The sequence below is a fragment of the Cydia splendana genome, chromosome 17 (genome assembly GCF_910591565.1).
Source record: "Cydia splendana chromosome 17, ilCydSple1.2, whole genome shotgun sequence".
NCBI lineage: Eukaryota > Metazoa > Arthropoda > Insecta > Lepidoptera > Tortricidae > Cydia > Cydia splendana.
Window position 1 is genome coordinate 18,116,409 of NC_085976.1, and position 23,098 is coordinate 18,139,506.

Here is a 23,098-nt window from a genome sequence, read left to right on the forward strand (position 1 = left end):
ACACCTTATAAATTATATAAATAAATAAAAAATGCTGAGAAAGTGGAACATTAACCATAGAAAGAAAAGGTAGACATTTTAAGGAAATTTGAATGATATGGGATGGAAATAAATTAATAATCATAAAGCTGATATTTGGAATATTATCATCACATCACCGTTTAGATTATCAACACGCTTAATGGTTAGACTGATGCGTTACATCGCTTTCGTTACAGCCGTTTTGAGGAGACACGAAGGATGCTACTTCTTTTATGTTTTGTGTCAAGTTGTTGTTATGCATAGATTTTCATGATTATTGTTTAATTGTGTAGTTTATTTTAGTAACAATAATGTGTATATTAGGTAGTGTATTATATATTTTTTACTGTGTAATAAAGGTACTTGACTCCCTATCAAAAGTATTTACAAGAGTATCGAAGACATGATTACCTAAAAGCGAACTGGAGATATATAAGTATGTCATTCTCAACCAAAAGGGACCTTATTGCCGGTAGTCAATTAAAAATTAAAATCAACCTTGTCGACAACCAACAGTGTGGTGTACCTTTTGGTTGAAAACATCACATATATTTTCGCTATTATTAATTTTTTTAGAGGTTGGTTGATATACTTATACATTACCTAAATTGAAAATAACAGCACTACAGAACTAAAACAAAATAGCATACTTCGTGACAAAACCCTCAAAATAATATTTAATAATTGTAATAATGATATATGGATCTAGGTATTTGTAATGATTATATGTAAATTTAAAATTAAATCATTCATTGTATCAGTCGTGTCGCTATCCCCATTCGGCGTGTTTGATGGAAGTGTAAAAGTCATTAATGAATAAAACAATTAAAATGTTATTGCCTTTTTATTTATCCTTAACCGAAGCATTTTCAAGGAACGTTCAATCTATGTTGTTATATTGTTCTTCGAAATACTGATCAATCAAGTGATGTCCTCTCCAACTTTCTCGATTTTTTTTCTAAAAACAAAACAACATTTGGTGGAGCCTTACACCCCAGATTTTGAGAGAGAGAGAGAGATCACATCACAAAAAATTAAATAAAACAACAATAAAGCTCACATCACTTTAATAAGCAAAATACCACATTTAGCATTTTTTTCATGTTTATACATTACTTACATAGTTTACATACTCGTTTTAATACATCAACACACAAAAAAAGGAATGTTTAAAGAATCACAAAAAGCATATATGAAGATATTTCTTAACCATCACAGAGTTCGAACACGACAACTGTTGTGTCGTAAACCTTCCAAAACGGTAAAACATCCCACAAGAAAATATTTTAAAACTCACGTTTTTGTATGAAAAAGAAATTTGCCTAAAATCGAAAGGAATGGGAAATATACCATAACTAACCGAAAACTGTCTTAACTTTTTGGAAAATTTTCGAAATACAACATCTTTAAGGGCGAGAGATCTTAAACGGCTCAATTCGGAAAATTAATTAGATTTCTACTAGACTTCAACAAGTTACGATACGGATAATTTAAAGATATTTGTAAGATAGATATGTCAAATTTGACGTTTCCGCGATTCTAGAGGTCCTCTTGAACGATTTCGACAAGTTATGCCTTAGATATCCAAGTCACATCTAGTCGATATCTAATGTAGATCTAGTTGATCTCTAAATCGTCTCAAGATCTTGTGATTATCTCGAAATCCGAATAGGCCTGAAAGCTTCGTGTACGAACTATTAGGTAACACTTTTTATTAATAATTATTGTTTCATTGTGGTCAGAACTCACATTTTCCTTCTAACCTGAGTTGTTCTAAATAGTAATTAATCTCATATAATTATCTAATAACTAACTTTGGAATGGCTGAAGTAGTCACATTTTGTATTAAACGGCTTATTACTATTAATAAAATACGCTTATTTTATCTATTGTAATTTTCTACAGTATTTATTATTATCACAAGAGTTTAAATACTTACTTCATTGTAAAGGAAAAAATATTCATTATTTAATATACATAAATTAATTATTTATCATGAACATCTAAATCATAACTCATCTCAATAAAATATTTAAAATATGAGGAATGTTATGATTGGAATGTGTGAACCTACTATTATATAACTTATACATATTTGTATACATATTCTTAGGTCACTAATAAACATCTATTACAAGAGATAATGTTTATAAAATTAACATAAATATGATTTTTATAAAAGAAATACAAATAATGATCAATAAATATTTTCAAAATGGACCATAACTATTACAAAAAGTAAAAAAAAAACAGATGTTTGTTAAGATACCGCAATAATAGAACATTCCTCGAAACAATGAAGTAAAAGAATGTTATTCTTATTACATAATGTTACCTATAATAACTCGTTGAATAAATGTTCCTCATTGTATTTGAGTGTGTAATTCTATTATATCGTATTTGGAACTTGAATAACAGTTTACATAATAATAACTGTTATAATTTTATACTATTATGCCAGAATGAGTTTGGGAGCGAAATATGGGGTATTATCTATGAAAAGGGACCATATTGTCGATGGCGCTTACGCAGCACAGCGTCGCGCGGCATTGTATTTATATCGGCGCACCGTTAAGCGCCATCGACAATAAGGTCCCTTTTCATAGATAACGTCACATATGTTATTTTCGTCTTAGAAAGTCATCAAATAAATGGCACAAATGCTAACAGTGAATAAAGACTAGAAGATACAGAAGAATATGATCGAAAAAATCTTATGACTATCAAATATGCTAACCCCCAATACAACGACGAAGGTAGTAACGTGACAAGTACGACTGTTGACTAATTAAAGTTAAAATTCTCACCTTGATTTGTTATTGTTATGTCATAACAATTTGATAACAACAATAACTACTGTCATAACTATCATGAAACAACTCGCAGTGAATTTCGCGCGGACGAATAGGCGCAGGCGATTGTATCGTATCATTATTAAAACCTTAACAGATTTTAAAAATAGAATACCTACCCCTCAAGTAGGTACCTACCACAACTTACAGGGTGACACGAATAATTTGTCGAATATCATTCGTTGTGGACGGACTTATTTAATATTAATTGCCATTGTCAATAGTGTCTTGCCACGTCTTTGTCTTGTTTAAAGCGAGGTGTGTCCATGCCGATTTGTAGCCTTAATCTTGAGCGAACTATATATATGGTCATTGCGTCAGTTCACCGTCCAGTGCCTGTTTCCGTCCACTTAGGCGTAGTTGCCACAAAGAATTGTGTATAATTTTAATATAAAACAATCAGACCCCTACGTCTGCGACCTACCTATATATTGAAATTATACGCAATTCTTGAATTCTTAAAATTCTTCTAATTATACACAATAAATATTTGTGGCAACTACTCCAAGTGGACGGAAACAGGCACTGGACGGTTAATTGACGCAATGACCCTATTATACAGCTAATCGTGTATCAACTCGTAACAATTTAGTAATCAATATGATCGATATTTTAAATTGTCAACATGGGCATAACTTACCTTAATAGAGTTTAAATTTTTGTGTAAGTCAATTTAAATGAAAGTACAGAAAGAGGTAAATTACAAGAACCTAATTAAGTAATACAAATTACTTTGAGGATTATAAATATAAATAGATATAAATTACTTTGATTATGCAATACAAGAGCATTGCATTTCATTTTTACACAATTGGCAGTGTAGGAGATGAGACATCAACATCTTTCAATCGGCCCGATTCGTACTTTAAGATACGTCAATTAAAAGATCTAGAAACGATATAGATTAAATGTGTCAGTGTGAAAAGTGACGTTTTTATTTGAAGAAACGTCACATTTGACACTGACATATCTCACAAAGTGCTGTTCAAGTTGCAGTATAGCGAAGAAAAGCACAACGAGGTCGTCAATAATTGACAAAAAACGCACTTAAATCTCACTCTGTACTCTTGTATCTAACAGCTTTGTATAGACTGACCAATGTAAAGCTTACTGTCGCGAAGTAAAGTCAACTCAACGCAAGTAGTTGTTAAAATAGCCCTTACACTAGCGTCTCGCGAGTGACGGCGTCTAGTCAACTCTAACTCTATGGCTGCTGCTCGACGCAACGTTGGCGCAACTACGAGTGAAACTCAAAAGACACTAGTGTGTGGGGTCTCTAAACTGACAAAAATAAACCTTATTTTAACAGCATAAAGGCTGCAATCAGTTGTCTTTAAATAGGGCTACCGAAAACGCAAATCGCTGGGTAACCGTTTGAAGTAGGCGACGCGGTTGATAGGTACTCGATACTCGTGCATCCAGCGGCTGCCCTTGCGCATGGAGCCGTCGATACCGTCTTCCCAAAGGCCCGCTGGGAGGTATACTGAAAACCAAGAAAGAATTTAGAATCCAAGAAAGTAACAAAAAAAAAGAAAGTTCAAACATTCCAGAGATCCTGTGATCTCCATCAAGCCTGATATGTAGTAATAGTTAACATGTATGACATGTATTCAAAATTCCAGCTTAATCGGACATCGGGAACAGGTTAAAAAAATTCTTTCAAATAGGTCTGATTTAATAACCGATGGTCATAGGAATTCTGTAATAAAACAATGACAACTCATTCAGTATGGGCTGTAGAAACGAATATTCTATACGCACGTATTGAAAATAAAAGCTTCTAACGTATTATTCCTAAAATGAAAGACAACTAGAATTAGACCAAGAAAAGTCTGCAGAGATTTTGACAGCACACGCAGTGCAGGTGTTATTTTAAACGTCAAACTTCTATGAAATTATGGCGTAACACTGGCACTGCGTGTCCAACTCTATTTTGGAAGGCAGAAAGCAGTAGGAGAAAACGTTGTGTGATTTAGAGTACCTTCGGAAAAAGATGTCCTATGTTCTAGGAATTTGGCTTTCTCTAAAAGAAAATTACTACATATTACCTTCTCTAGTAGTCTGTCCCGGATAAAGAACGGGAGCCACCACGATGTCGTCTCCGATCGCGAACTCGTCCTTTACCACCAGCAAGGGGTCACCACCGGTCACCAGCCATAGAGGTCTAATTAGAGGTAAACCTTCTTCTAGAGCTTCGCGTTTGTATTTTAGGAGGAGAGGGGTTATCTGGAAAAGGGAATAGATAATATTAATGTGCCTATTTATGTTTATCGTACATAATATTAAATTGAAGCCTATGAAGTCATGAAAGTTCGGTGCCACCGGTTTTACGAGCAATATTTCCCTTACAATGCCACTTAAGTTTCGAAACTATCTGGACTATATCAACGACCTTAGTTTTTTATGGATACACATCTCTAATTCAATTTTGTTATGAGTTGCTTTGAGTTGTTTTACTAGTGCGACCGCTCTGTACCATAATCGAATTGGGGGAAGATTGTTGATCAGGATCACAATATACTGGGTGTGAATAACGTCTGTCAAATTTAACAAACCGTTGCTAATTATTAATCCCTATAATTTTGTCAAAATGACTTGTTTGTTTATTAGAAAGTTTAACACAGGTTTATGAATAATTTTATGAATAATTTCTGTCTTCTGTATGTCTTCTTACCGTCTTCTGCCTAAGCGTGGTCAAGTTCTTCGCCATCTCCAACACCTTCTCATCATTGTACTTGCTGGGAAGATGTGTGAACTTCATCACGGGCAAGAACGTCGCCATCTGTAGCCAGCGCATGTATAATTCCACTTCTGGAAGCTTCTTGGTTTCTGTGCTTGTTGCGTTTGACTCTAATAATCCTGGAAAAAATCAAAGGTTTCTAATCAGACAGAAATAGGTGAAATTATTATGATGATATGGATGACAAGGTAAAATAAGACAACTGCAAAGATTAGCTATAAAATTGGGGAAATGAGAAGAAATCAAGCCAATTAAATGTTTTAGGTTCCATGGAGAAACATTCATAATAAGCCTAATATCGTTACATGTAAGTAGTTTCACAAAGTACCTATTCCTTTCACTGTGTATCTTTTAAAATAGAAATAAGAAGGGTGATGATGAAATCAAAGTAAGTACCTTTAGAAGAAGGCAGGAACTGTTCGCTACCCGGCCAGTAGATGTCTCCACCCACAGCTCCAGGCATGATGAACGGATACCCACTAATGCCATAAGTCAGCATCGTCGGTATGACCGAGCGTAACGCTTCCCAAGTCGACTCAAAAGGCGGTAGTGACACAAAGATCGGCGGTCTCGGTAGCGACACGGCACCTGACACTCCGATTATGTTTAGTGATTTCTCAAAAGTCTTCGTGAAAATGGTCTTGTATTGATCAGGGTTAATCAATCGCTTTTCACATTGATAGTACATTGGCATATCGTAGGCTGTACCTAGGTCTAAGTAGAAGGAATCAATGTGATATTTGTCTATAACAGCTTGAATCTTTTCCGTGAACCATGGAACTGTTCTGTTATTAGTTATGTCTAGCATGCCAGCGCTCGCTAAAGATTTAAATCTGGTTAAGGCTGGTATTCTCCTATCGCTTTCTCGCTCACTAACTAACAGTCTCTTTTGCACACATTCAGCGAAATTCTTACTCTCCGTGCTTATGAAGGGCTGGATCGTGAACGCTACTTTAAAACCTCTTCTATGTAGTTTATCTACAGTTATATTTAAGGTTTCAAATCTACTCGTATCGACAGTTAGATCACCTATCTCGTTCTGCCAATATTCGTTGATCAAAACATGCCCTTGTTTTAGGAAGCCTAGATTAATAACATCTTCGGTGTATTTTGAAATGGTTTCTGCTTGCAGTTCATGCTTGAACCTTGGCGCTATTTGCCAGACTGGTTCAGTTATCAAAGACTCCAAGGTCATCATATCTGCTGGTTTGAGACCATCCCACAAAGGCGCTCTTTGGTGATTATGTATTGAAGAATGCAACGATTTCATGTCTCTTGAAGTGCATATGTTGTACTTCATCTCAGGGAATTCTGTGAGTTTGTTGGCGTATGCGAAGTTATCATGCTGTGCTTTGATGCATATTTGTTTGATTCCTTTATTGATTGCGATATGTAATGGAGTTTCTTCGTCAATAATGACGGCTGCACCTTTAGAGTTGATAAGGTATCTGGTGAGGACGTTTCCAAACTGTGATTTCTGTATGTTCCCGGTGATAAAGGGAGTGTAGTCAATGGTTCCGTTGTTGAGAGGCCAAGAGAGGTTGGACGCTTGTCCACCGCCGTACCAGTTGGTTTTCGTTTCGCTCCAGTCAAAGCAGTCGGTGGGATAGACGTCTGAAAATAGTAAAACAATGAAGACTCTTTTACTGAATCCGTGAAAATGCTGTTTCCCTTGCTAAATAATTTAGTCTAAAAACAGTCATAAAAATAATCGGTCATGTGATTTATGCTTTCAAAACCTTTGCCGTAGAAAATGTTTCGATAGCAAACTTTACGAATATGCTTAATTTGTAATTCCTAAATATCTAAAACAGAAGTGACAACTTTAAATTTACTAACTGATTGCGGTTTTGTGATCACTTGTAATTTAAAATTTTATATGTTCTATTATGTTATGCCTGCTAATGGAAACTAACAAAATTCTATCTATCTTACCATGACGAAGCGCCTGCCACTCAACCGAGTAGCACGTAGTGTTATCTAAGCCAGGGTCGTGGGGCAGGCACTTGAGGTAGAAGCGAGCGGACTGTTGCCATTCGAGACACTCGGAGCCTACACGACGGTGCGCTGGTAGGCAGGGGAACGCCTTCTGCTTGGCTGGTAAATTTACCGCTAAAAGAAAGACACACCATTAAAATCTTTGAAATAATCCGTCCTTCTCGGAAGGAACTTCTGTTGATGATTGCGACCCAAATCGAGGTCATATCAGCAAAGTCCTGTCTACATCATGTATGACAATTTCCAGGAAAATAATGATAGTTGGCTAGAGCCTAAGTGATGAAATTATAAGTGTGACTTACCAAGACTAGCCCTGAGTATCTCATTGTCATCAGCACTATGAATTCTCAGCAACCTCTTCGGCTCGTTGAATTGCACTGCGTCGAAGTATGCCTGAAAGTATAATATTTTTAATACACCACTAAGTCTACTTATACTTCTTCAATACTAGAACCGTGATACTTATAGAAAGAACATGTTGTTTATAGTGATCTTGATATTACATGGAATTCTAAACGGCATTTTAGAATGCGATTTGAAGCAAAAAATGAATAGAGACTTCAAGGATGTAGTGGGTAGAAACAATCCAAGTATTTTTGGATTTCGTGTGATAAAGTTTGTGCAATTAAATAAATAAATAAATGAAATTAAAGGATTAGTATAATTGGACCACTGTCATGGGTTGTGGTGCCTTAAGAGAAACAGACAAATATCTACCTGGCTACTAGCCTGCTGATGGTACAGCACGTACGCGAAGCCGACAAAGAACACAACAGCTAAGAACATGAGACCGACGAACGCGCGGAGCTTGTAGTCGGTCGGCTTCTTGCGGATCTTTTGAGGGATGCTCTGGAAAAGAAATATTCAGTCAGAAGAGAAAAAGGAAAATAGATTAGTATAAATTAATTGGCACGGTGGCCATTATCTTTAGAAAACATGACTCAGGAACAAATATCTGTGCTAATCCTCATCACACAAATAGATGCCCTTACCGGGATTCGAACACAGGACCATCGGCTTCACAGGCAGGGTCACTATAGTCGCACCAATAAAAGTCTGCAGCGGATTTGATAGCCCACGCAGTATAAGTGTTATTTATACGTCATAATTTCATAGAAGTTTGACGTTTAAAATTACACTTACACTGCGTGGGCTATCAAAATCGCTGCAGACTTTTTACGGTCTAACTCTACCCACTAAGCCAGACCGGTCGTCGAAATTAATGAAAACTAAGTTGCTGAGTAAAACATTTACCTTCATATATGTTGAATACCGACGCTTCCAGCACAGGATTAGTGGCCATGCTAACACAAATAAGCCAAACTTACTTGCAACTTTTCCCGTAGCAGACTAGCCAATGAGTTGACGGATACGACAGAGTTGTTCGGTGAGTAGTCATCGTCGTCCATGCTGAATTCGCTGCGTCCGCGGCGCTTGCGGCGTGGGGAGCGGAGCGGTGCTCTGTCGACAAAAACATTTAAGTTAACAACATTTGAAAAGAAGTACCTATAAACAAATCTATCTACCGGTTAACAGGCCCCGTAGACAACATGCCAATCGCTAACGCTCCGTAGCGAACGAAACGCAACTGTCACTGTCACACTAATATGGAAGAGTGATAGAGAGACACAAAGCGATTCGATAGCAAAGCGCAAGCGATTGACACCTTGGCTAGGCCGCCTGGACAGTTATTTACTTTTTTTTTCTGATGGGTCGTAAAAGGCAAATTGGCATTGTAATTTTAAATTGAATTCAGTTTTGAATATGTATTACTTTAGTTATGTTTTTATTGATATTGGTTGACAACAAAATAGAGAAAATAAACAAATACTTAAGTAGGTAGGTACTTAATTAAAAAACAGCGTTAGAAAACCGTTTTGACCGCTTTATACTCTGCAAAGATAATTTTTTGACATAGTTTATATTTTGACATACATAGGTAATTTTTTAAACATTGTATTTAGTATGTTTATTATGCTCTGACATTCTCTGACATTTTATTTTACTGTAATTGACTTTTACTTTTAATTTTTATTATGATTGTTTTATATTTTCTACTTCATTCTTAATTATTTTAATGTATTGCTGTTTACAATCTGACGATCTTTTTGTGAATTCATGTTATTTGGAAACATTGTGACATTGTTAAATACCATGTAATTTCCAATAAGAAATAAATTAATCTAATCTAATACTGTTCAACACACACAAAACACACGCGACGATACTTCATATCCATTTTCTATCTAACAAAATATCTCTATATCCAAAGAAGAACAAAGCGCGCTAAAATAAGATTGCAGAAAGGACGGCACTTCCACATGTAGTGTCAGCTTCCTCATTACGTTTCCAGTTTCCAGACACCGGCCAAGGTCAGGAGGCCGGTTATCACACTTTATTACGAGATATAAGTATTAAGGCATAGAGAAAAAAATACATAGAGTGCTCACTCCATACATCAGTTTTGGTACCAAAACGACTATTATATTCGTAGTCGACATCTAGCATCGAGTAGCGGAATTATCAGTAGGTACTGATACTTGACAATAGATATTGCGACGACCAAAAAGTCTAATGCTCAACAATTTCTAGCTAATATCATAACCGAATAAACCGGAAGTCTATTTTGAACTCCTTCTGCTTTAATATTAGTGGTAAATTGTTGTTCAATACAATTTTCACGAGTCGCGACACTCGAGAGATCTCGTATCAAGTAGCGGTACTGATAATTCCGCTACTTGATGCTAGATGTCGACTACGAAAATAATAGTCATTTTGGTACCAAAACAGATGTATGGAGTGAGCACTCTATGCTTACTATATTTCTCTATGATTAAGGTTACATTATTGTACCAAAAGGCACTGTAAAATGCTACACGCTGCGGGAAACAGACGATTCACCTATCAATTTCCGTAATAAATTTTGAATTGAATTGAATTTAGGTAATTGAGAGGATTCAAAAGTTCCATTTGCGACAGCAAGCATAAAGTTTTGCCGCAGCACGCAGAACCCTGAAAGCAAATCAAGCAATATTTTTGCAACAGGAGCGTAATCTTTAGCTGCAAGCATCCATAGCCTAATAAATTCATACTTATAGCCTTTTAAACACCACATCAATGCCATTTCTAATAGGCTACATTCCTACTAGTCAAATCAGCTTCTTTTTTAGAACTGTCAAAACGATTTTTTAGTATGAAATTTATATGAAAACAAATATAGTGACGTCACGGTAAACTCACCTACTTTTTATATTTCAATCCGATTTATTAAATACAAATTGTGTTTAAAAAAAAATAGCTGCTATCTATGTTTTTCTAATAATTATCCAGTGCTTTATTTCGTGCACGGTTTGAAATAATTTATTTTAAGTACAGGAAACATCCCTATTATTGTTTAATAACCTATAAGTTATACTCATACTCATACTCATACTCATACTCATACTCATATTTTATTGATAATATAAATTACAGGTCAGGCTTACATGACTATTACCTACTTGGTAGCAAATATTGTATGCAGCTCAATCACTAGAGTCATTAACAAATAGAACAGTTATAAAGATAATATTATCTCCAGTTAATAGGGCAATGTATTCAGCATAGTAAACTGTATGTTATATTCGTATCAAAAAGTCATTATTTATGAGAAATTACATTGGCGCCTAAAACGTTTTGTTTTTTGGGAGAAAAATAGTCGTGTGTCGTGTCTGATTTGTTATTGTTAACATTAAGTAGATAAAAATAAGAGATTAATATAAGTAAGTGATCGTATTCTTAAGGTATTTATTTGTAAAGTAAATAAATCTCTTCCTTTAGATATGTGCATGGTTACGAAACTACTTTTTTAATTTCAGAGCTGGTAGAAATGATAAGGTTCATTTTATTTTTATAAAGGTAAACGTACTAGTGCTCGACATGCTAATGCCCAATAGATGACACCTTGCTGTCACCTCTATTGACAATGCCTTAAGTTTCAAGATGACATGTACTGGGACCGCGTCGAACAGTGGTACTTTTAACTTACTAATTTGAGAAAAAAATACTCTATTTCCCTCAAATAAGTCACTAGAGCAAAACAACAGAACAGACAAGTAAATGCAGATAACGACGATTAAAAATGATAATGAAGAATGTAACCAAAAATTATGTCATCTTGTCTGTCCGTATAAGGAGGCCAATGCGAACTTAAATTCCGATATCAAATCGATATCATTTTATTATCATTCACGCGTGAATTTTCTTCATTTCATACGTGTATTAAATTGGCTCGTACACGAGCGAATGAAAAAAGAATGACATCACACAACAAATTATACGTTCGAATAGACCGTAGGTACGTATGATATCCTAAAAAATGGACTCATAGGTACAAGCGATAAGGAAAAGCAAGTAAAATATAGTCTTGATATCCAACCGGTTTGGTGGGTTCGCGAAATGTAAACAAACAAGCGAAAATCCGGTTTCGGAACCTGTTCTGACGTTGCTGGGAAAAGGGCGACGTCACATGGTATGACGTTATTGACATTATTTTTAGGGTTCCGTACCCAAAGGGTAAAAACGGGACCCTTTTAACTAAGACTTCGCTGTCCGTCTGTCTGTCACCAGGCTCCGTCTCATGGAACCGAAAGCTAGGCAGTTGAAATTTTCACAGATGATGTATTTCTGTTGCCGCTATAACAACAAATACTAAAAACAGAATAAAATAAAGATTTAAGTGGGGCTCACATACAACAAACGTGATTTTTTTGCCGTTTTTTGCGTAATGTTATGGAAACCTTCGTGCATGAGTCCGACTCGCACTTGGCCGGTTTTTTAGTATATACTTTAATGAGGTTTTTATTTTACACACTTATTGGATTTTTAGGTATAGTTATGTATTCAGTAGCATTATGTATTAGTGTATTACTATCAGTCCTGACGCAATTTAGTGCTTACTAACAGTCCTGACACAATTTATTTAATATAATTTCATTATGACACTTGGATCAAAATGCGAATCGGGCCATAATACACAACACTAAAATATTTAGTTTGTAATAATCTTGGGTACAATATTCAAAATTAAATTGCATAGGAAACGAGTTAAATGGTTAAAGTTATTCTTGAACATTATTGACATTACATTAGTATTAAATAAAATAATACATACAGGGTGGCTAAAAAATAAGTGCATTTACATTGCCAGTGAGGTTTTGGGATTATACTGATCAACTTTTACTATGGAACCAACCCCGAAATCGCGAAAAAGAAATTTACCTTCCCATAGAAAATGGACTAGCCAAAATGTATGAAACCGCCAAATTTTTTTTTCGCTTTTTCGGGGTTGGTCCCATTATAGTAAAAGTTGCTCAGTATAATCCCAAAACCTCACTGGCAACGGGAATGCACTTATTGTTTAGCCGCCCTGTATATAGAGCAGATGCAATTTAATCTGCAAGTCGTGCTCCAATGCGTGCAATCAATACGTTTTCGAACTAATCTCAATAAATGTAATTGTAACTATATTTAATTATCGTTTGGTATTTACATTTACAGTTAGGTACGAACTGGATTTAATTGAATATTAATATAGAGATTTGGGTTGGCGCTCTTCAGATGGGTTCAATGTAACTGCTCTATCCAGGGCCGGCTTAAACTATACTGGGGCCCTTGGGCACATAAGAATTTGGGGCCCTTTTGGAAAGTAAAGAAAGCTAATTAAATATAAAAAAAATTCTACTATGATCTTCTACTTATTATGGGTAATCAAATATACTGTTACTGTCTGTTCTTCGGGGCCCCCTGAGGATGGGGGCCCTGGGCACGGGCCCCGTGTGACCTTATGGTAAAGACGGTACTGGTTCTATCACATTTAAATTTATTTATTTTTAGTTACATCATAGAGCATCTTAGAAAGAAAAAAAATACTGTCAATTTTGACCATACGGCCATTGCATGGACGTAAATTTTTCAATTACCGATGTGATTTGTTTATTTACGTCGGTACATGATATGATAGTTACGCTGAAAATTAATTTCACAGCTAAATCAACATTGTTAATTTGGTAACTATTTATATTTATGCCTATAGCGGCATTAAGTCCGCCTGTTGTAAGCTTTTTTATGTGCAATAAAGTTTAAAATAAATATATTATGTATTTTTTTATAAAGTTAAAAATAAATATATATATTTTTATTAAATAAATAAATAATATTTATAAAGTGTTCAATAAAAATAAATAAATTAAATGTCGCTATAATAAATTATATATAGGTATATTTTTCAATTAATTTGCTTATTGTAGTTGTTTATAACATTTAAAAACAGCTCTAGAACCAACTATAAACATAAAGTGAATGAGTAGGTATGTGGACTTACTGAGCTAACGCGAGTTTAGTGACCCCGCACATAAACTCATTATAAAGATTCTGCACACATACATATGTAACATATGTAAAATAGACTTACTTACGCACTTTTTATAGTTTTTATCGAAATAAATTGTTTTTTTTTAACAAATAAAAATAAAAATATTTTTAACAAATAAAAATACTAAAAATAAATACTGAACCTTTCACTTATCATATTATCATCATCATTGTTGTTGTAATGTAAACCAAATTAAATCACACTTACACAGAAAATATACAAAAACAAAAATTTACAAAATGTTCACTCGCACTTGTCTTCAGTAAAATTTTAAAGCTTACGTAAACAGAAAGTTCAGTTGTCTATTTTATTATGTGCACAACTTAGCGACCGCGGCAGTATGTCAATGTGCGTCGCGACAGACTGAGCAAATCTTGCGTGCTTCTACGTATGGCACGCACGCACAAACAGAGTGCGATCTTTGATAGAATTATACTTATCCTACATTCAAGTTGTGTACCTAAACATAATTATTTATTATACAGTATACAGGATGATCAATTCAAATGGGTCAGTATGGAGAAGTCAGAAACTATGATAGATTGCGAAATTTGTTCTTAGGAACCATGGCCTCGATTTTAGATTTAATAATAATGACATTCAAATTTTTTTTTAAACTCTCATACATAACCGGGAATTGAACCTGGTGAATATTCTTTAATCTTTATGTAATCGCGTGTAGTATTTGTTTGTATAATTGATCGTGAAAGTATAAGGACCAAATTTTGCTATGAAATCTTGTGTAAACATTAGACTGAAATGCACACAATTTAAATAATTTGCAAAATGTTGTCATTAATATGAATCATTTCTCTGAATAGACCACTTATGCATATCTTATTGCCATCGATATTATGCATTAAAAATGCGTTTATTTAAAATTAGAACGCATTCGTATAGCGGGCGTGCCAATTTATTTAAATTTTGAAAATGGAACACTTAGGGTCGGTTGCACCAAACTGTTCGAATCGTTAAAGAGTTCGCTAAATTTGTATGTATGGAAAGTTTTATAGTAAAGCGCCGGGGCGCGCCGGCTGACGTTGATCAGTCTGTCAAATGTGGTTGGTGCAACTGGCCCTTAATAACTTAATGCTCGCCATTTATACCTAACATTGTTTACAGAGACTTTGTATAAGTTCGATTCCTGGTTATGTATGAATAACTTTAAAAAAAAATTGAATGCCATTCTTATTAAATCTAAAATCGAAGCCATGGTTCCTAAGAACAGATTTCGCTATCTCTCATAGTTTCTGACTTCTCCATATTGACCCATTTGGATTGATCTGTATAACAGTCATATCAGTTGCTACCGCATTTATACGGATGGTATGTATTTATTTAATCTATTTTGTAGTCGTTTTTAAAGGGTAATCTTATTTTTCACAAATGACTGAGTTCTCAGGTAACAAACATACAAAAAACCGGCCAAGTGCGAGTCGGACTCGCGCACCAAAGGTTCCGTACCATTATGCAAAAAACGGCATAAAAAATCACGTTTGTTGAATGGGAGCCCCACTTAAATATTTATTATATTCTGTTTTTAGTATTTGTTGTTATAGCGGCAAAAGAAATACATCATCTGTGAAAATTTCAACTGCCTAGCTATCACGGTTCATGAGATACAGCCTGGTGACAGACATACGGACAGGCAGACGGGCAGACGGAAGGACAGCGGAGTCTTAGTAATAGGGTCTCGTTTTACCCTTTGGGTACGGAACCCTAAAAATTCGAATTTACAACCTCCTCCTTTATTTGAAGTCGGTTAAAACTAGATATCGCAATGGTGTTTACGCTTTTTTTGTAGCAGTATCGCTTCGCTCGGGCGGCAGCTAATTACTATTCGATGTAAATGTCGTTAGCCTGACCGACGGACTGAGGTAAATAAAACATTTGCGTTGAATTGAGGTTAAATCGAATATTGTTCGGAATTTTCAAACATCTAGAATAAACTATAAACTTCTATAGGTACGAATAGTAATATTTATTAATTTACTCATTGACATATTACCCATCATTTTATTCGTATCACATGTACTTAATGGCATGATATTTGTATAAGTATTTAGCTGTAAGATTAGTTTTAGTATTAACATTGTACTCCGCATCGCGGTTGATTGTGATGATTCTACCTTAACATAATTTTAAAATCATTGTAACTCACAATATGACAATAAAGATTTCAATTTCAATTACGGATATTAAATAAATCTTATTTTAATCATATTTGACGTTAGTCTGATGTCTGCTAGACGCCATTCAAACTTACATTCTGACATTTCTGACATCAAAATCTGACGTCATCATTTCATAGAAGATTTTTATTTAAAATAACACTTGCACACTGTGCTATCAAAATCGCTGCATAGTTAGCTTGGTCGGACTCTATCTAAATGATGTGATTAATTATCATGCCTGCGTGCATTTTAATGTTGTTGTGTATGTGTGTTTCGAATAAAAGCATCATTAATTCATTCATTCATTTCGCTCGTAAGTACATTACTAGATGTATTGGCGCAAGTGAGACGCACTGGGCGAATAATAACAAAATTAGTTAACGGTTAACGACATAATTTGCTAGTTGGGATATTATGTTTTTTTTTGCATCAATACCGCCTCTCGCGTTGTCTGCTAACTAAGTATATGATTAAATAATAATACGACATAGTTAGCCGGATGTCTGTCATTCTTCGCGATGAATAAATAATTTGCTTTAAATATATGTGAAAACGAATATTTTTGGCATATATTATATTAAAATGAACTATAACATTTTTAGATTAAGCTGCAATAATGGCTTCAGTTAGCAGCGTTTTTGTAAAATTATAGCACTTTTTTAGATCATATAATACGGTTGCCGAAATTTTCTATCTTTAAGGCTTCTCTAATAATTAAATCGATTGGAAACCTGATTTTAAACAACTTTCGCTCGATAGAAAAAAAAAACATTATTTAAACATAACCTATTAACATGAAAACTGCTACTAAAATTGTGTCGCTTAACGGGTAAATCCATTCGTCCCTCTCAGCAAATATCTGCCCTTTTCATAATCTGACATATGGATTTACCCGAGTTTGAAGTTAAGCGACTCAGTTGTGTTGCCTACTGTATTTTTGATCAAACAAAAACAATTGCTTTATATGGTAGGTATTAAAAATAACAATTCAAAAACAATGATAGGTATCCGCGAACCCGGGCACGTACGGCAATCCGCTCAGTGTAGGCCGCGAGGACCTGAACTCACAGCGTCTTAAAGTCTCAAATCCCTTCTCTCAAGGATGATAGACTACAGTTGTTGCTAGGCATTTGAGGTCTGGAAGCGAGTGCAAGGGGCAAAGATTTCGCAATGCGCGCGGGTCATCGCTCGCCGCGCTTCCTTATTAAATGTCCCTTGAGATTACACGCCGCAGAGTAGAGCAGAAAAGACCACAGAAAAAACGCCGGCATTCGTAGTCATTCTCATGGATTTATTTTGAACACGTATGGCTTTATGTGCAGAATATTACCTACCTATAGGCTGGTATTTGAACGATCAGTTAAATCCTAAGCTAACCTATCTAAAAAAAAATTTAAACTGTTTATTTCAGTAAAAAATCACATTATATAATATTAAGCTTAACTACTAATCTTAACTTTAAAAGATTTTTTGAGTTAAGGAGTCTTATTTTAAATATTTATACATTATTATTTTTTTATTTAAACACGAATTGCACACCAATACAGTATTCTGCTGTGCAAAGAGGTTTTCTTTGAAGGACGGTTAAAAATATCTCCATAATATTATGTGCCTTGAAACCTCCTAATTTATAGTTCAAAATGATAAAAAAATTAAGACGAATTGGATGGTAGCTGAGTTTACTCTCGAATTACACATCTTGGATAATATCATCAAAACAGAATAATAATATTTTCACGTGAAATATTGTAAAACCTAGCCGTAAAACCTTCTAAATTGTAATCCAAAAACCTCAAAAAGTCAACAATATGATGCCGATATAACAATTTTAAAACGATTACTTCGCATGCTAGCACTCACGTTAAACAAATAATGCCCAACTACAGTAAAAAAATCTTAATAATTCTCTTTATACTCACGGTTTTTCCTAGTGACTTCGCTGTTATAAGCTGTTCTCCGTCCACGTCCGCCACTTACTTCAGCTGCATGCAATGCCCAATCTGTGGCACACTGGCCTTATTACCGCCTATAAGGTTATAAGGACCTTTGGAGCTGGCAATGGGCCTAATTTATTGTGTCACATGACACAATTTCACAGCTGGATTATAAAAAAATTATTGTGTCACATGACACAATTTCACAGCTGGATTATAAAAAAATATACCCTTCTATGATTAATACTGAGGTTTATAAGTAATTTATATAATATCCAGAGGGCGTAGCAAGGTTCCATTTTTATCGTCTGTCACTATCTCCGTCACTTTCGCACTTAAATACTTGTTAGTACGTGACAGGCATGGTGACAAGCGCAAAAAATGCGACCGCAGATAACGTTTACCGCTGCATTACTGCCGTGATTATGACATTCAATCCTTGAAAAAATAACCGATACAGCGGCGGCAGCGTTGCTGCAGTAATGACGAAACAGTAATGCAGCTGCAGTTGACATCCGAATATCACATTTAAGGTGACAGCAGCATTTACTTGGCAGTCACACTGCAGCAGTCGTCATCCGAATGCCACCTTAATCCAATCCAACTTTTGAGCAATATTTTTATTTGTTAAAAAAAAAAAACAGTAGATATACAAACAGAAACACTCCTAGCTGTACATCGGTGGACCTTATTGCAACAGGCATAAGGTCCACCGATGTACACTTAACAGTGTGGGCGATGATACAATATATTTGTGTACTTACTTGACTCTATCATCTTCCGTCTCGTTGTGGTCTGCCTGCGCGTCGCCATCGCCATCGCTGAACCCTGACGCTGAGCTCTGATGGTGCTCCGGAATCTGACGACAATTAAATTACATAAATAAAATACATTGGGGACAATCTTACACTGATCGAACTAGTCCCAAAACCATAGAGAAATGAGTAAGATTAGAGGGCTCACTCTCTCCTTATTATTTGTATTTTAGTTATTATTTACTCTGTGGTTACTTAATACATTTTGGTTTGTGTCATATATGTTTTGTTTCCGCTACCCAAAGGTTGTCTGGGAGAGATCGCTCTTTAGAGAGATCGCTTGTTGTCTCTATTTTTAATCAATTGTGTTTCTTTAAGCTGTATCTTATTACACTGAGGTGTGTCAATAAAGAGTATTCATGGTGTCTCAGTACCGGTTTCCACAAAATTCTCTTGTCAGACCTGTGGTAGACGATGTCGGTTTCGCATCGGTCTATTCAGCCACCAAAAACAGTGTTACACCATGAATCGTCTGCAGTAGACGAAAAGGCCTATGATGATGATCTATCTATCGATACAATATTGATCTACCTACGAGTACACTTACTGTCGGCGGCACGGGTATATCTACAGATTGCCATCGCCATCCTATTCCTTGGTTCCGATTCCCTAATCTTCCATTAGGCTCCATCTAGCGTGTAAGATGCGTAACTATAACTCTACTATAAACGCACGCGCAACGCGAACGATGCTGATACGCTGTAGTGCTATGGAGATGTGATAGATGGTGCTATTTCTTACAGTTCTGAAGTTTGAAGATTCCTTTCAAAGGCGTTACAGATGTGTAGCTGAACTTTTTTTAATTCTTAAGCGTAATTGAATTAATTACAAATTAAAACGTACGTTTTACAATTGAAACTTTACAAAATTAAAAAAAAATATTTTTTACCGCAAAATACATAAGCAAAGAGATTTTATTACATAATAATATGCCACATTAGTAGGAGTGACAGAAGACTTTGTTGAGGTACTGTTGTAATCCTAAAAGCTTAAAGATTTAAATATTTTTTTATTCATTCATTTATTTGAACTTTTATTCATCATTAAAATATTTGTTTTGTTAAATACCCTGTTTCTTTTAACATAATTATTATTTACATAGAGAGGTACTATATTAGGTACATACTTGTTCCAAAAACGTAAAGTAAGCATGTTTTGTTTACACTAAGATTTTATATGACTTCTTATAAGGACCATTTATGATTACTTACTTAGGATTTAACCAAACCAATGCAATACTGATAGTAGGTAACGTATTGTAAAATAGGCACTACATAAAATAAGTCAATTAGGTACATTAAATTAACACATTTAATGTAAGTATTTCTCTTGTTTCGCCTTTTAATTTTATTAACGTACCTATGCCTATGATATATTATGGGTAGTATGGATACTGACCGAATTTTTAGTTACATTTTGCATTTTTGTCGATAAAACCGAAAAAGTCGATTTATTCTGCTCTACATACATATATACAGCACACGAACCGAAGTTGACAGCACAACTCACGATTTGCACCCACGTTTATTGACCACGACACACCTAACCTTTCATCTAGTAAAAAAACACAATATGAAGTATGGCGAATAGCTTAGGAAACCACCGTGCTGTGTAAATCGCGATTGTTATGTTACTGATGTTATCTCAGTAAGAAACACTATGACATGCACAAACATACTTATTTGTTATTTGTATGAGTAATTTAAATTCACAGGGTTCGCTTGTATTTGAACGTTTCTTTTATTTTTTTTATATTGTGACGTTTTTTGCCACTTTTGTGTTATTTCTACTCAGAATCACGAGCTCTTTCGATCCTAATGGGATAAAAAATGTCCCAGAGTTTTTTTTGCTATTGTGTTACCATTTCCCATATACTTTGTATGGCGGTAACAAAAACGAAAGTTTGTAAATTGTATGGAAATTTTTAGACACTTTTTTTCTCCCATAAGGATGAAAAGGGCTCGCGTCACAATATATAAAAATGGCAAAAAATAAAAGAAACGCTCATTTAAACACTAACTTGGTCAATGCAATGAGTCTAGGTATATACCTATATAATACTAGCTAAGTATATAAACTATTTTTTTTATTTTATTAGCCTATGTGTGTGTCCCACTGCTGGGCAAAGGCCTCCCCTCTCCCTTTCCAATCCTCCCTGTGCTGAGCAAGATCCCGCCAATCCCGCTGGAATGCATCCAGGTCGTCCCGCCATCTCTTTCTCGGTCTGCCTCTGCCTCGACTACCCTGGGGATGCCAGCTAGTGGCTATTTTGGCCCATCTGTCATCATGCATCCGGCAGACATGTCCAGCCCAGTCCCACTTTAGCCTGGCGGTCTTCACCCCAACATCAACGACTCGGGTTTTGGAGCGAAGCTCTGTGTTCCTCACCCTGTCAGATCTTCGGACACCCAGGATACTTCGCTCCATTGCCCGTTGGCAAACCTTGAGCCGGGATTTCTGCGCCTCAGTTAGTGACCAGGTTTGGGCACCATAGGTGAGGATGGGCAAGATGCACATGTCGACGAGCTTGCGCTTCAGTGCAATTGGTAGTTTACCCTTCATGAGTTCCTTCATGGACCAGAAGCTCCTCCAGGCGTTTTCGATCCTTCTATCGATCTCCTTGTCCTGGCGATCGGTGAAGGAGACTATCTGGCCCAGATAGGTATACTCGTCGACATACTGCAAAATGTTACCATCCACCGTCACCCTGTGCTTCTTGCTGTTGGTCATTAGCTGGGTTTTGGATCTGTTCATCGTTAGACCAACCTCAAGGCTTGCGTTGCTAAGTTCCTGTAGCATACATTGCAGTTCAATCGCCGATGGTGAGAAGAGTACGATGTCGTCCGCGAATCGAAGGTTTGTCAACCTCTTATCGCCGACCTCGATACCCTTTGTCTCCCAAGAGACCGCCAGTTTTTTGAAAACTTCCTCCAGGCAGCTGGTGAACAATTTAGGAGAGAGCGGGTCACCCTGCTTCACTCCCTTAAGGATTTTAAATTTGGGACCTGGTGCGTGCAGCTTGATGCTGGCCGTGCTACTTTTGTATATCCGTCCAACGAGTTCAACATACGTATACGAGTTCAATATACGTATACAACGAGTTCAACATACGTATACGAGTTCAATATACGTATACAACGAGTTCAACATACGTATACGAGTTCAATATACGTATACAACGAGTTCAACATACGTATACGAGTTCAATATACGTATACAACGAGTTCAACATACGTATACGAGTTCAATATACGTATACAACGAGTTCAATATACGTTCATATAAACTATAGGAGAATAATTTTACGCATTCTACAGAAAGTGATTGACTGAGCAAAAGGGAAAGTCTCCGGTTCAGCTTGGCCAAAATTCCGTATGTCCGGCTATCCGTCTGTTCTCACACAGAGCTTATTAGTTAGTATGGTGTACAAAATATAGTATATTAATTTAACTGACCATAATCTTTAAGAATTAAATCAAATGATTATTCTGAAATTGATGAGTAAATATACAATTATCCGGGTTAAATCTAGACTTTCAAGCTTAGCGTAGAAATGCATTTTAAGATTGGTTTGACTCTACAAACTATCACCTCCAAAGCACCAAGTACTACGCTACAAGTGCTACAACCGTAGCAGCTTTCCTCTCACATCGTATCCAACATTGTCCGTAGACGTTAAGCGAATCACAGACCAATAGGGGATATTACTGCAATTTTCTGCCGCCAGAGTGCAGCACTACCGACTCAGTAAATTCATAGACTAACTTATACATACTGTGCCTTAAACTGTTTTTAGGGTTCCATACCCAAAGGGTAAAAACGGGACCCTATTACTAAGACTCCGCTGTCCGTCCGTCCGTCCGTCTGTCACCAGGCTGTATCTCATGAACCGTGATAGCTAGGCAGTTGAAATTTTCACAGATGATGTATTTCTGTTGCCGCTATAACAACAAATACTAAAAAGTACGGAACCCTCGGTGGGCGAGTCTGACTCGCACTTGTCCGGTTGTTTTTTGACAAGTTTTCACAGACAATAAAATATGACATTGATGCATCAAGGCGGTTTGTTAACAAGGGCCTACCGGGAAACGCGAAACGAAATTTAGTTATCTGCCTCTTTATCGCTCGAATATGCAAGAGTGATAGATAGAT

The 23,098-nt window shown here is 35.8% G+C and overlaps 1 protein-coding gene across 3 annotated transcripts in view; it reads right to left on the bottom strand.

Annotated features, from left to right (window-relative positions):
- Positions 1-2,694: 2,694 nt before the first annotated feature.
- Positions 2,695-23,098, bottom strand: part of LOC134798901 (myogenesis-regulating glycosidase) — a 63,024-nt gene continuing 42,620 nt past the window's right edge. For 2 of the 3 annotated variants that reach the window (XM_063771289.1, XM_063771290.1), the window contains 9 exons: positions 18,896-18,990; positions 8,940-9,072; positions 8,329-8,460; positions 7,914-8,004; positions 7,549-7,725; positions 6,010-7,227; positions 5,548-5,732; positions 4,922-5,099; positions 2,695-4,356 (listed from right to left, as the gene is read on the bottom strand). In XM_063771289.1, coding sequence (XP_063627359.1) covers positions 4,217-4,356; positions 4,922-5,099; positions 5,548-5,732; positions 6,010-7,227; positions 7,549-7,725; positions 7,914-8,004; positions 8,329-8,460; positions 8,940-9,072; positions 18,896-18,990 — 2,349 coding nt within the window. In that variant the 3' untranslated portion in view covers positions 2,695-4,216. Of the gene's footprint in view, positions 4,357-4,921; positions 5,100-5,547; positions 5,733-6,009; positions 7,228-7,548; positions 7,726-7,913; positions 8,005-8,328; positions 8,461-8,939; positions 9,073-14,165; positions 14,195-18,895; positions 18,991-23,098 lie in introns of those variants that run through there. The other variant, XM_063771291.1, reaches the window with a different exon arrangement.